At 46.4% G+C, this 15,142-nt stretch overlaps 1 protein-coding gene across 1 annotated transcript in view; it reads right to left on the bottom strand.

The window, feature by feature from the left end:
- Positions 1–15,142, bottom strand: part of COL22A1 (collagen type XXII alpha 1 chain) — a 224,269-nt gene that overhangs the window by 23,059 nt on the left and 186,068 nt on the right. The window contains 5 exon segments of the mRNA XM_070382724.1: positions 414–467; positions 4,081–4,134; positions 7,414–7,467; positions 9,215–9,268; positions 11,213–11,266. Coding sequence (XP_070238825.1) covers positions 414–467; positions 4,081–4,134; positions 7,414–7,467; positions 9,215–9,268; positions 11,213–11,266 — 270 coding nt within the window.

The raw sequence follows: 15,142 nt of genomic DNA, 5'->3' as shown, positions 1-15,142 counted from the left end.
TCACTAAATCGATTAACAGTTAAAGAAGCCTGATGCATTTAACCAGCTTCTCACCTCATCTGATTCTTCAGCAACTCCAGCGAGTGGCTACTATTATTCTTGTTCTGTCTGAAGTGAGACTAAAGCCGGGGGCAGGCTCTGACTCACGCCAGATCACAAGCCTGCATGGAGTGGAGCCAGCACCCAAAGCCAGCTCCTTTTTCTGGGGGCAGTTGCAATTTTGGCATAAAATAATTTAATTTTATCAATAAGCAAAATTAAATATAATACCCTACTGGGTTCTTGGGGAAAGAAAATGAAGACGTGCACGGAAGAGAACTCTCACTGTGCCGGGGTCCCAGCAGCTCCGGACACAGAGCGGCCGTTTCTGCTGCTCTGACGTGTAAGTGATAAGACACCAAAGAGTCCCTTACCAGCTCTCCGGGGGGCCCTGGTTTTCCATCTCTGCCCTCTTTGCCTTCTTCTCCCTGCAAGAGAAATTCAAACCAGTTATCTGGCTGCAGACGCCCAGAGGGAGGGAAGGACAGACTTCTTTTTCTGCCGGGTGTACAGCTACATCCACACGCGACCGACAGACTGGCTGGGTTTCCAGGTCTACTCCCCAGCACCACCACTCTGACCTGGATCCTCTGTTCAGCAGCGCCTGGCGCACAGCGGAAAAGCAGTACGTTGCACCGGCATCACTTTTTATTGCTATGGATGGAGAGAAGCCCCTCCTGGACATTCCCTAACTTAGGACACCACAGGCTCATCTCCAGGCCTCCTGTGTTGACGACAGCGACGAGGGGGTGAGGATGCGGCCTCTGATGAGGGTCAGGAACCCCAAGGACTCAAGGAACTCCTGGGACTTGAGGGGGCACTGAGAATGACAGCCAGGGCCACGTCTGGGTGCAGGAAGGCCACCAACATGTCACATTTCTTTCCTTGAAATCAAGCTACGACTCCCACCTGCTCCCAACCCCCTACCAGCCCACCCGCTGCTCTCAATCAAGACACCCTTAGCCTCATGTTTCTCTAAGAGACTAAGAGGTTGCAGGACTCTCTGCAGATCAGGACAATGATACGTCACACAGGCTTAGGTTCCAATCCGGGGCTACCTAGACTGGGCGGGTTCCGGGGAAAGAAAGCAGCAGGCGGCAGGGCCGTGGGAACCAGAGCCATGGCGGGCAAGGTTAGAACTCACTTGCACCAACAATGCATATGATCTTGGGTGAACTGCTGACATTCTCAGCTCTGAGCGGCCCCTCTCCTAAACAGAGATGACAAACCTGCCTGGCAGAGTCATGAGGGGGCTCAGAATCAGTGCTGCCACCTGAGATGCTTAGCCAACCAGCGACGGCAAACGACACCAGCAGTGAAGCTGCTCCCGCCTGTCAGGTGCGCAGGAAATCACGCAGCGCCCCTCATCAGCGCCTGCAATGTCAGTGCCCGGGTTCCAGGGGGAAGCACTGTGGACGGTAATTTAAGTTTACTGACCATTCGGGCCACTAGCCAATGCTCCGTGTGCATCCGTAACCCGTAACGATCCCGCTCCTGGCATAACCATGGTAACACCGGGCCACTAGCCAATGCTCCGTGTGCATCCGTAACCTGTAACGATCCCGCTCCTGGCATAACCATGGTAATACCAGGTAAGCCAGCTGGGCAGGCCCGGAGGCCAGGCATGTTGGTCCTTTTCTCAATTAAGAGTTAACTCCAGAAACTGCTTCTCCCCCTACACGGAGTGGCAGAGAGGAGGGTCAAGAGACCCACGCACAGCAGAGAGAGCCCATGGACAGGGTGAGATCAGCACAGCAAGGAGAGCGGCCGGGACTGGAGGCTGGAGACCTCGGCATGAACCGAGGAGTGGGGCTGTGGCAAGGACTATGCAGGTTAACATGCCCACAGCCTGCCCTGCGATTAGCACCAGGCACACAGAAATTATTATGACTCCTATCGCCCAGGCAGAAGGGAGAGAAAGAGTTTTCTAGACAAGGATGATTTGTTAGAGGAAGGCAGGGTAATGTAGAGTGGCTGGGAGGAAGGGCCGTGGAGTGAGAGTGGATTTTACAGGGACAGAATTGAAGAGACAGAGAGGAAGAAACGGGGCTCAACTCATGAGGCACCATGGAGGTCAGATCTCAGCTCCCACCTGCTGATAACCATGAGCAGATGGGTTCTGCACGGGAAGGGAAGAAGGGAGGCAAGAGAGGAGGAAGAAGGAGTTCTTCCAAATCACAGAACCACATCTAAGGTCATTTCTTTCCTCTTCAGTTACCCTAGGACTTCGATGACAAGGGTTTGGCACAAAATTCAAACTGGGATCTTCTCTCCTTACCTTTACAATGGCTGGAATGAAATCGAACATTCCCTAGTTGCTCTGACACACTAGGCCACATGGTTGCAGTTTATACCATCAGGGGTTTCACATCCCAGACTGTCTTTTAAGATCTGGGCACCCTGGACAGGGGACTCAATCTCCGGGGTAGCATGGCCACAGTGAGGGCTACTGGCGATGCCCAGGAAATGCCTCCTTGACCAATGCGGGCATTTATCAGACATTCAAGGAGGAAGGGCTCCACGAAAACCATTCATTCACCCACATATTTATTTCAGTAATATTTTCCATGTGCTCAGCATGTGTGGGGAGCAAAAAAGCCTGGTGTCATAGAATCCACAGCCCAGAACATATCCCAGTGACTACCAGCCGCTCTTGTTTTATGTCCCCAGATCTAGCAACTAGTAAGTGCCTAATTAGACTGTGTTGAATAATCAAATCAATTAATAATGGGGGAGGTGGTCACAGATCACACCATGACATAAAGATGTGATACCTGCTGAGACAGACACTTAAGAAAAAAGGAAAGAGACTAAGCCTATCCTGGCCTGAGGGGCAGAGGGCACTTCTGGAGAGTGATGCCTGGGATGAGATGGGAAAGATCACAGGCATCGACTAGTGACAGAAGTGCCAAGAGGGCATTCACGGGGGCACAGACACATGTGCAAAGGCCCTGCGGCCCGGAGAAGAGAGGGTGCAGAGTGTTCAGGAACCCAAAAGACAGCCAGTGCATGGCCAGCACAGCCGGAACAAAAGGACACGCGGTGGGGGGCAGTGGGTGGGCCCTGTGGCCAGGAGCGGCGCCAGGAGCAGGCACACTCCAGGCCTGGAGCCACACGAGGACGCATTCTCAACGAGAAGGCAGCAGGCAGCCTCGCTGGGCCCGCCTTATTCCTAACACACTGGAGAGTCTGACCCTATCGAGAAATATATTGGGTTGGCCAAGAGGTTTGTTCCAGTTTTCCCATAAGATGTTGCAGAAAAACCCAAACGAACATTTTGGCCAACCCGATATTAAACTGAAAAGTCCAGAACAGCAAGCTTCCCGGGTGGCTAAAGAATCTGCCTGCAATGTGGGAGACCGGGGTTCAATCCCTGGGTTGGGAAGATCCCCTGGAGAAGGGAATAGCAACCCACTCTAGAATTCTTGTCTGGAGAATCTCATGGACAGAGGAACCTGGCGGGCTACAGTCCATGGGGTCTCAGAGAGTCGGACACGACTGAGTTACTTTCACTTCACTTCAATTTTCAGTATGTTTCAAGAATCTTAGATATTACTACACTCTGACAAGTAGACTTTTGGGCACCATCCTACACAAGTAAGGAAAGTGCTCTGCATGTAAAATACTCTACTGTAGATTTTTTAAATAGTTATAAAGTTTATCAGGCAATAAAGAATAATCATATATATTTTGATAGATTTATTGGGTAGAGTGTATGTAAAATTTATGAGCATTTAATACCAGTGCGGAAAATATAAAATGTTTATATTATCACAAACCATTATCAGAGTTATGTGTGTATGTGTGTGTAGAGAGAGAGAGATGAAAATTTTATTTACATAAGTAAACAACAACAAATATATACATAGAGAAAGAATGAGATTAGGACTGGCTTTGCTTAGTGATTTTTTTTTTCTCTAATTTTCTATTGTACTAAAAAGTCCCCTAGTAAACACCCTTTGCTTTAACAATGGTGAAAGATCATTTTCTTGGCATATTTTTGTAGTAGAGAAACTTGATTTAAAATAAAAAGTCACTTACTGGGATGCCAGGTAATCCAGACGGGCCTTGGGGGCCAGGAGGACCTTCTTTCCCCTAAAAGATCCAAAACACAGAACACCGGTAAATTTCTTGGCTGGCTTTTCTGGAGGTGAGTGATCTCTCGCAGAATCGCCTTCGTGGTCTGGAAGGAGTCCTCATCCACCTTGTTCCTTTCCAGGAGCTGCTTCTCTGCGGGCAGGGAGGTGCCCTGGGCAGGGCAGAATCACACAGCTGATGTGCAGACCGCAGCTCACTTTGGCCTTATTACATAGACTCAGGGAGAATTAGGGCTTGGAAGGCACAGTGGGAAGAGGCTTAGGGGTCCATGAGACCTGGGTCCAGATCCAACTCTGCACTCTGTCCCCAAACAGCCCGCGTCTCGGGAGCCTGCCTCACTGCACAGACACAGCACCCGCAGGGCTTCAGCACACAGGACGCAGGACAAGAAAAGAACTGACCGGGACACACACAGCAGCTGCTTTTGTTACTGCCGCCCTCTGATCCAGAGGTTCCCCGACTTTTTACCATCCGTGGTGGCGTTTAGTATCCCTTTTCCTCTATGAAATCGACTTTGAAGGATTGTGTTTACCAAGCTGCCTTAATTAATACTTCCTTTCCATTTTAGTCACCAAAAACACACGCCACCGTCAAGCAGATGGGGTAATCAGTGTTACCATTTTTATCCCTGTGGGCTTATTTATAAGCCCTGTGTCTCTACCACGAGTATTTCAGAAGTCCTGGTGACTTCTGAATCTCCTGTCGTTGCTTCTCCTTTGTAGGAAGACACTGACATCAGGTTTTACACTCTAATCCACGTTCCACACTTGGGATTGACAACAACTTGTAAACATCTCTATAAACTTATGTTGCATGATATTTGAGATTGTCCAGAGACACTGTCACTTACACCAATGCAAAATAATCACAAAGCAAACAAAAAAATTTCATCCCCTCCTGCATCACAACATCTGCAAACACATTAACAAATAAAGTGGGGTTTCTGTCAACTTGGGCCAAATATTCGATCACATGAGGTATTTTTTAAATAGCGATAACAGAGCTTCCCAGACACCTCGTTGGATGCTTATTATTCCAGAGATCCTACTATGTAAACACCAGGAACCTAGGACAAGAGTCAGCAAGCTCTGGCTCTCAGCTCATTTGCACAAAGTTTCATCAGAACACAGTCTCACCCACTAGTCTACACACTGTCTGTGGCTGATTTCACCTTATGATGGCAGAACTGATTATCTGCACCAGAGACCATATGGCCCCCAAGACTAAAATATTCACTGTTCAGGGTCTTTTTGCTCCAATCAGGTGAGTTGAAGACTCAATAAGGAGTCAGTATGGTTGTTCCTAAGCCTGTTTTCATGAGTTGTTGCATGCCATAGAAATTATGCAATTTAATTTTTCATTAGATTACCCAATTAAATTTAGATGGAAAGAAGAAAAACAATCATCAATTTATGCAAATTCAGATGTTGAAAATACTTGATAAAGGTGAGACACTCACTGTCTAAACAGATAGCTGATAGCTGTACCATCAGAAGATAGCTATAAAAGATTAGCAAAAAATCCTAACAAACTAGGATCCTACATTCAACTGCTTCACAGGTGTTGTTATATATTCAAACTACTTTTTAAAAAAAACAACAAATAGTAAATGGGTGGATGTTCTTTCTACAACATAATGACAAGAGACTCTATTCAAGGGAACAGAAATAAAAATGAGGGCCTTCCCTCTATGTCAAAAAAATTGGCAAGTAGTTTATACATTTTAATTCAAAATGCAATAGGAATGTTTTAGATTTCTCTCCCTGTGTAAATTCTTTAATTTTATTTCTGTCTTTTAACTACCAATACTCATTGCTTGTGCCAAGAAAACTTCAGCTGTTTTGTGGTTTGATGTTTATGCGTAAAGATGAGGACAGTGGACAGCTTCAAGCACAGGCCTAACTTGCAAGGACAGAATCAATGTCTTATTTAATGTCATTTAATTCCTAGAAATGCGAGGATTTACATCTGGGCCCCAAATCTTATTTTCCTCGGCAAACAGTAAGTTAGTTTTTATCAGGGCCATCTTTTTCTGTCTGAGAATCAATAAAAAGCTGCCTGCAGTATGGCTTATATTTTATTCAGCCTGGAATTTCTAGGTGGGCTGCTTCTAAAGGATCAGCCAGATGATAATCATAAAAAGAACCACATGGCTCTTACTTTTCAATCTTGGCTTCCCCCTGCCCCTAACCCACCATCCCACACAGGGGGTGAGCGTGGAGTTAACAGAAAGAATGCCCGAAATAGGAATTTTCAAACTGACTTCACTCCTAACTTGGATATTAATTTTCTGTATGACCTTGGATGAGTGACCTCACCCCATCTGCTTTGTCTTCTCATCTGAGGAAGACGAGTTCTCCTGGCTGACCCCTGAAGTGTTACTGGCACCAGAGTGCAGAGATACCAGAGCAGGATTGACCTGCTTACTAGCAATAGTCCTACCTGGAACATGACCCTGAGATTTCCACAGAGTGGGGTCTGCACCTGGCCCTGACACTTCCTCACTGCATGCCCCTGAACTGGTAGCTGCATTTCTCTGATGCCCGCTTTCCTTATCTATAAAACGGAGACAATGATTCCTATTGATAAGAGGCCATCAGATGAGATAAGAGGTTTTAGGGGACTGTAAATCCCTTTAAGAGACTATGCATGTAGTGACTACAAACACAATGCCTGCTAAAGTAATGTTCATCTTTGCTTTATGGTGCTGAAGCAAAGAATGGTCCCACAGCTTCAAGCAATGAATTTAATTCTGGTTTTTGAGATAAAAGTCTTGGGTTCCAACCAAATCGACCTGTGTGTTTTTAGGGTCCTAACCTGCAACTTTCGCTTTCACTCTTAACTTCACTCTCATTTCACTCAGGGCTTTCTGAACAGCTGGGTAACAGGGGCTACTCCTGCCTGACATGCCGCCCATACTACAGGCTCAGGACGGAGCAGCTCCAGGCTTTCTAGTCCCCATGCCTGTTCCAAGTGGAAACCACACCAGAATGGACTAGAGAGATGGGGCTAAACCTTGAGCCAGTGTGAACTGGTCGTAAACTGAATTTTGGAACAGCCAATGCCAGGTCATTTCATCCAAATCTTTCATTTACAGGCTGGGTAACCAGGGTCCTAAAAAAAGCAACTCCTCCTGCGGTCGACTAGTAGTCAATCGACCCTTGGAACGTGGGCCACGGGAGTCAGGGAGGACCAGGGCAGGGCTGGCAAACACCTGAGGTTCTAGGAAGTTCCAAACACAGGCTGAAGGCAGATCCTGTCCATTGAGGAACTTACTGGGGGTCCTTGGATTCCTGGTGGTCCAGCAGTTCCCGCTATTCCGTCTGCTCCCTAAGGAAGGTAAACCAGAAAGCCAGTTGGTTGTATATCTGAATGGAGGTCATCAGCACCTCTTCTTTGGGCATGAGGCAATGCACAGAGCTGGCACCCTACGCCCCTTCACAGCTGCCTGAACTGGGAGTATTTCAGAGGTGCTCTGCCTTTCCCAGCAGGCTGCGATAGCCTCTGGGAACACAAAGATGCTGGGAGGACAGCAGGAGAGACCAAAGCACTCACCGGCCAGTGATCCACAGGCAAGAGGAATAAACGGCCTCCCAGCAGAGAGGACATTTTCAGCTAATATTGGGGAACGATTTTGGGACACAAGGCAAGAAATATACAACTGGATGTATAATATCTTCCAGGGAGCTGAAGAAAATGACTGCCTGTATCAACCCAGGGATGAAGGGAGGAGGCATTCCACACAGGTGAGGAAGTGGTGTGAAGCAAGCCCCAGACACTCTTCTGCCCCAGGGTTCCTGGGCATGCTGTTCCCTCTGCCTGTAGTCGAAACCCACACGTGTCAGAGCTCAGATCCCACCCTCCTCATCACAGCTCAGGCATCAGGTCCTCAGTGAGATATTTCCTTACTACCAGATTCAAAACTGCAAGTCCCTGCTCCTCACCACCCGTTTTCTGTTTATATTTTCTCCAGCCTTTATGTCCACCTGACCTCCTGGTGTTTATCACTGTGTTCATTGGGAACTAAAATGGTGCCTTTGAGATAGTAGACACTCAACAGTTGTTCAATAAAGCAATGAACGAGGAGCCAGGCTGGCTGGGTGATAAGGCAGAGGCTCTTTAGATTAATGAATGCATTACTGCTTACTGGCTCTGAGGGAATGGTGTAAGACCTCTAAGCTGTCCGCGTCCATAGAAGGTAGGCAGTGACACTGCCCGAGCCACAGCGGGGTGAGGAGTAAGTGAGGCAGTGTCCCACAACGTGCCTAGCACAGAATTGAGGGTACCAGTTACGAGAGCACCCTCTCAGAGCCAGACTTCCTGGGTCCATGTCCCGGCTCCCCACTGAGAGCTGTATGGCCCCAGGGAAGTTATTTTATTTCTCTGCCATTTCAGTTCCTTTGTAAAATGGAGAAAAAGAGAAAGATAGCACTCATTTAATTTGAGTAAGGTATAAATACAGAGTTAACCTGTTCCAGGCACATATTAAGAGACTCCTAGAGGGCTTTCCGTTATCGCAGGTCTGATGACAACAGTCTTCTTCTGTGCCTGTCTGGTGGCCAACCCAAGCCAGGAGCACTGCAGGGAGTAACTAAACACGGGATACAAGCAAGCAAGCTCACAGGACTTTATTTATGCCTTTCAGCCGTCTTTATTCAGTCGTTTCATACATTTATTGGGTGCCTACATTGGCCCAGGTGCGGGCAAAGTTTCAGGAATACAGAAGCGGCCACATCATGATTCATTCATGAACCGGGAGCTTTTTATGGCAGCAGTTGCCTCTCCAATGTCCCTTCTCCCTTCAGGCCAACGCCTTTTCCCATGATCTATACTATTGCTATCTTGATCAGTTTTTCTTTTTGCTGATCGTCGGATGTCACCAAATCCAGTAACACAGGCACACACAGTGTAAAGAAATTTCCTACATGAAATTATACATTTTGAAACAACCAGATTTTCATGAAACTAAATGATAGCAACCCAATCAATTCCCTACAAGGTTGTTCACAAATGTGGCCACCGCAGTGCACACCAATGGCAAGGCCAGAAGAGGAAGGCATTCCAAATAATTACTTACTGGTGGTCCAGGGTCCCCTGGGGGGCCCATGAAACCAGGAACTCCGGGATGACCCTAGGAAAACACAAGACAATTATTTTAAATGATTCCCCAAAGGCTTTTTACTTTGTGCAACTATAGATTTCAGATAACTAGCCAGAAGCCATCTCCTAACTCAGATAACAATTCTGGATATACATGTGTGTTTGTGTGTGTATACATAAATCTACATATTTATATTTATATCAAAAGGTGGCCGAGGGAGTGTCTAGCAATCTACCCTGGAACTGGATTTGCTTCAAAATAATATGAGGAAGAAGTATACAGATGAAAACAAGAGTGGCTATAGAGCTGGAAGATGCTGTGACCAGGTGAGAAGTCCAAGGGGTGCTTTTTATTATACTCTCTTATTTTCTTAATGAGGTTTCCCCAATGGCTCAGTGAGAAAAGAATCCACCTGAAAAAGAATCTGCCTGCAATACAGGAGACACAGGAGATGCGGGTTTAATCCCTGGGCCAGGGAAGATCCCCTGGAGGAAGCAATGGCAACCCACTCCAAAATTCTCACCTGAAAAAATCCCAAGGACAGAGGAACCTGGCAGGCTACTTGTAGTCTACAGGGTCACAAAAAGTCAGAGATGACTGAGAGACTAAGCACGTTTTTAAAAAATATGTATTTATTTCCATGGCTGCTCTGTGTCTCAGTTATGGCACGTGGGACCCTCAGCTGCAGTGTGTGGGGTCCAGCTCCCCAACCAGGCATGGAACCCAGGTCCCCACGTTGGGAGCGCAGAGTCCCAGCCAGTTGGCCACCGGGGAAGTCTCTACACTCTTATTTTGATGTGTTTGAAGTATCCCGTAAGAAAAACTTAAAAGCAGGTAAATGCATATACACAATTTATACAATGGAAATCGCTCAGTTAACTGAATTACGGCATCTCTGAGAACATTACAATTATTTTAAGAAAGAGAGTCATGCCCCCGTGTAGAAGGGAGTCTATGTGTATTACAGAATGAGCTATATCGGTTATGGTGCAAAGTATAGCACCTCAGCGTTCATGCAGTACAGCAAAGTTATCAAAGCAAGCCAACCGCCACGAAAGAAACGCTTCCCCGCCCTCCGCCTTCACCTCCTTCCACAGGAAAACGCAAGCTGCAACGTTCGGTCTAGAGAGCACTGCTGTTGAAAACTACTGAGAGTAATGCAAACACGGTTTGTTTTTCAGGACAGACATTTTTGCCGAGTACGTCATCCAGACCTTGAGTGCAGTGCTCATCTCCTCGCCCCTTGGGTCTCTGCCCCCGAGCCTCACCTGTCGCTGAGGGTCTGTGGGTCAGGGATTTGCCCACCACTCAACCTGAACCTCAGAGCCTGGGGCGGGGCCTGGCGTGGAGCGGGTTTACCGTGAAGAGATGGATGGAAGACTTAGAAGGAAAGGCAGGGGCACGTGGAGAGAGGACAGGAGAAGGAAAGGGGGGAAGGGGTGGCGGAAGCAAAGCACAAGCAGAGGAGTCGGTTTAAACGCAGAAAGGCTGCTGTAGCTCTGGCTGGGCGGTGATAGGGGACAGTGTTCAGACCCGCAGGAAGAGCACCACATCGTCACAGGGACCATTTTAGAAGGCGTTTGGAGAAGTGGTGCAGCAGGGATGGGTAGGCTCTCACAGGGGAGAGTCATGTGGCAGAAGCAGAGCGCGGGCAGGAGGAAAGAACGCAGCATTGTGCATTGGCAGAGAATGACTGCCATTTCAGTGAGCGAGAAGCACTAAAGGTAAGTGAGCACAAAATTTTAAAATATATATTAAAGAAAAAAAAGGAAAAAAAATCCCAGATGATTGGGAAAGGGGAGTGTGACAATGAACCAAGGTGGAAACTATGAAATCCTGATTAAAAAAAAAAAATCCCACCGAAGACAATGAAGAGACAAGAAAAGATTTCCAAAATGGTGGAGTGAAAATTACTTAGGAAAACATAGTGCTGCTTCTTCAGGGTGAGCAGTTTATTATAAACTGAATTCTTACCTGGTCACCTTTCTGTCCAACCTCACCGTCTGCACCATGTTCTCCTTTATTTCCCTTAGGAGAAAAAAAAAAGAAAATTACAGAAAATCTTGCCAGAGCTCCTTTGCAAAAGAAAACTTTCATGTTGCATTCATTCACTCATTCTTCATCAGTTTCTTATCAGGTTTGTGCTGGGGCCCCAAGTAGCTACATGACCTTGAGCAGGTCATTTAAAGCCCAAGTTGTGGGGCATTTTTAATCGACAAAATGAAGAGAATGATGATTGCCCACCTCCTGAAATGCTGGGAGAATGAAATAAAATAATACATGGGAAATACTTAGCATGGAGCTCAAAATATAGTTAAGAGCTTATAATTATTTTTACTATTCTGTGTTGGAATCCTGATTTTGTCATTTACTAATTGTGTGTCACTGGTCAAGGTGTTTCAACTCTTCTGCTTCCTACTTAAAAAACGGGAATAATAACAGTAGACTCTTTGTCGTGGGGTTGCTGTGAGGAAGAAATGGCCGAAAATCCATAAAGCGCCTGGACCAGTGACTGCTTCAGGGGTCTCACCCGTCTCACTGTCCCATCACCAAGGTCATTGTCACCAAGGTCACTGTCACCATCACTGTTGCTGTCACTGCGGCATCACCATGACAACCACTATCCTTCTCCTCCTCTTATCAACCATCACCACCACCACCGTTACTGTCATCCTTTTGCCCAGCACCATCACTATCATCTTTTTCTTCCTCCTCCTCCTCCCTCACCATGATCAGTACCCGCACCACTCTCATCCTCATCCTCTTCATCAGCTATACCATCGTCATCTTCATTGCCGTCATCATCAGCACCATCGCTACATCACTCACGACTAGCACCTCTATCCCCCTCCTCCTTCACATCACCGTCGTCTTCATTATCTGGTCACCAAGACACAGCATACAAGCTACCAAAGATACAGTCTTACAAACGAATCCTGAAAGTACCATTCAAAGCTTCCACTCTCTCTTAACTGTCACCTACTTAGGCTTAGCGGGTTAACAAGTGTATTCCAGTAAAATGTTATTAAACAAAAACACGGTAGTTTCTTTGAAAGAATGCATTATGCATTAAAAGCTGTTGGCAATGACTCAGTCTTGGCTGTGGTTCCAGGCCTGTCTTCCCTTACCTTTGCACCTTTGAAAGTTCGTGTTCCCTGTTTGCCCCGTTTGTTCATTCAGTAGATGAAGGAGCAGAGGTGGTGGGTGGCAGACCTACGTCCGAGGGGCCTTCCAGACTCCCAAACCCTACAATTCTCTCACTGAAACATCACGCCCAGCCCTCTTTCCATCCAGACACTGAACCACACCAGCAGTTCGTCGATGACAATAATTACCCAATAACACCCTAGCCTCCTCCTCTCTGTGGTATATTGGGAGGGTTAGGTGCTCCAGCATCTGTAAAGTGCCAAATGCTTTTGTGTGCAGGAAAAAAAAAATAGGTTCCGAGGGGAAGAGCATTTGTTGCAACATTTTTGCGTGCAATTACGTCTATTCTTTTAAGATCGTTAAAGCCAGCACACTGTCTGCAGGCCACTTCCTAATCTCAATGAAAAGAAGTCACAGACTAGCACACTGCTTCTCTGACTTTAAGGATGACCGCCTTAAAAGTAAATGGTTTCCTTTCAATTCCCATCCTCAGTCTGGGCTTAGAGTGGCTTCAACCCTCATCCCGCAACAACTAAAATGTCAGCGGCTCAAGGATCTCCACGGTTGTCTGTCTCCTTCTCCACTGCAGCTGGGGATCAAAGCACACATAGCCACCCCCCAAGCCTGACTCACTTCCTTTCAAAAAAGAGTGCTGACATTTACAGAGCCCCTGCTCAGCTGGGCACTCTGCCAGAGTCCACATGAGGTTCCACTTCATGTATTTCTTTGTTTATATCCTGAGCTAATGCAAAAGAGCAATCGATGTGTCCACATTCTCTCATTCAGCCAGGAAAACTACTCAGTGAAGTAGGGGGCTATTATCAGAGCATAAAGATAAGAGTCCTGAAGACCAGAGAGGTTAAGCCATTCACCTGAGGCCACACAGCTGAAAAAAAAAATAATCATAGTATTTGTCACCTAGTGGAGGTGATGAAATTCCAGTTGAGCTATTTCAAATCCTGAAAGATGATGCTGTGAAAGTGCTACACTCAATATGTCAGCAAATTTGGAAAACTCAGCAGTGGCCACAGGACTGGAAAAGGTCAGTTTTCATTCCAATCCCAAAGAAAGGCAATGCCAAAGAATGCTCAGACTACTGCACAATTGCACTCATCTCACACGCTAGTAAAGTAATGCTCAAAATTCTCCAAGCCAGGCTTCAGCAATATGTGAACCGTGAACTTCCAGATGTTCAAGCTGGTTTTAGAAAAGGCAGAGGAACCAGAGATCAAATTGCCAGCATCCACTGGATCATGGAAAAAGCAAGAGAGTTCCAGAAAAACATCTATTTCTGCTTTATTGACTATGCCAAAGCCTTTGACTGTGTGGATCACAATAAACTGTAGAAAATTCTTAAAGAGATAGGAATACCAGACCACCTGATCTGCCTCTTGAAAAATCTATATGCAGGTCAGGAAGCAACAGTTAGAACTGGACATGGAACAACAGACTGGTTCCAAATAGGAAAAGGAGTACATCAAGGCTGTATATTGTCACCCTGCTTATTTAACTTATATGCAGAGTACATCATGAGAAACGCTGGACTGGAAGAAACACAAACTGGAATCAAGATTGCCAGGAGAAGTATCAATAACCTCAGATATGCAGATGACACCACCCTTATGGCAGAAAGTGAAGAGGAACTCAAAAGCCTCTTGATGAAAGTGAAAGTGGAGAGTGAAAAAGTTGGCTTAGAGCTCAACATTCAGAAAACAAAGATCATGGCATCTAGTCCCATCACTTCATGGCAAATAGATGGGGAAACAGTGGAAACAGTGTCAGACTTTATTTTTCTGGGCTCCAAAATCACTGCAGATGGTGACTGCAGCCATGAAATTAAAAGACGCTTACTCCTTGGAAGGAAAGTTATGACCAACCTAGATAGCATGTTCAGAAGCAGAGACATTACTTTGCCAACAAAGGTTCGTCTAGTCAAGGCTATGGTTTTTCCTGTGGTCATGTATGGATGTGAGAGTTGGACTGTGAAGAAAGCTGAGCACCGAAGAATTGATCTTTTGAACTGTGGTGCTGGAGAAGACTCTTGAGAGTCCCTTGGACTGCAAGGAGATCCAACCAGTCCATTCTTAAGGAGATCAGCTCTGGGATTTCTTTGGAAGTAATGATGCTGAAGCTGAAACTCCAGTACTTTGGCCACCTCATGCGAAGAGTTGAGTCATTGGAAAAGACTCTGATGCTGGGAGGGATTGGGGGCAGGAGGAGAAGGGGACGACAGAGGATGAGATGGCTGGATGGCATCACTGACTCGATGGACTTGAGTCTGGATGAACTCCGGGAGTTGGTGATGGACAGGGAGGCCTGGCATGCTGCGATTCATGGGGTTGCAGAGTTGGACACAACTGAGCGACTGAACTGAACTGAATCCAGATCTGTGTCCAAACTTTCTCCTCCTAATCAAGTTAATTTCCTGGTTATGTTTTTAGGTCACGATGCTTTGTCCCGCTGGTTTCATAATGTCAAGAGCACTAGATATTTAGTCTGGAAGCCTGACTGATTATGCTAACCATGTTCTCAGAACCTTTCAACACACTAAGAATAAAGCCATCAAGAAAAAACAGATTGGAAACAAAACAAACCAAGAAACAAGCTGCCGTCCTGGATTCTGCGTCCAGGAACATTACTAGTTTGCTACTCTGCAAACTTGGCTTTCTGCAGTAGATGTTTACTGAGGATGCAATGAAAGGGCTTCGCTTTTCCTGTTGAAATGGACAGAAGAAACTCGTACCACAAGCCCTTATA

This window comes from Bos mutus, chromosome 14 (genome assembly GCF_027580195.1).
Source record: "Bos mutus isolate GX-2022 chromosome 14, NWIPB_WYAK_1.1, whole genome shotgun sequence".
NCBI lineage: Eukaryota > Metazoa > Chordata > Mammalia > Artiodactyla > Bovidae > Bos > Bos mutus.
This window is presented reverse-complemented; position numbering and strand designations above follow the sequence as displayed.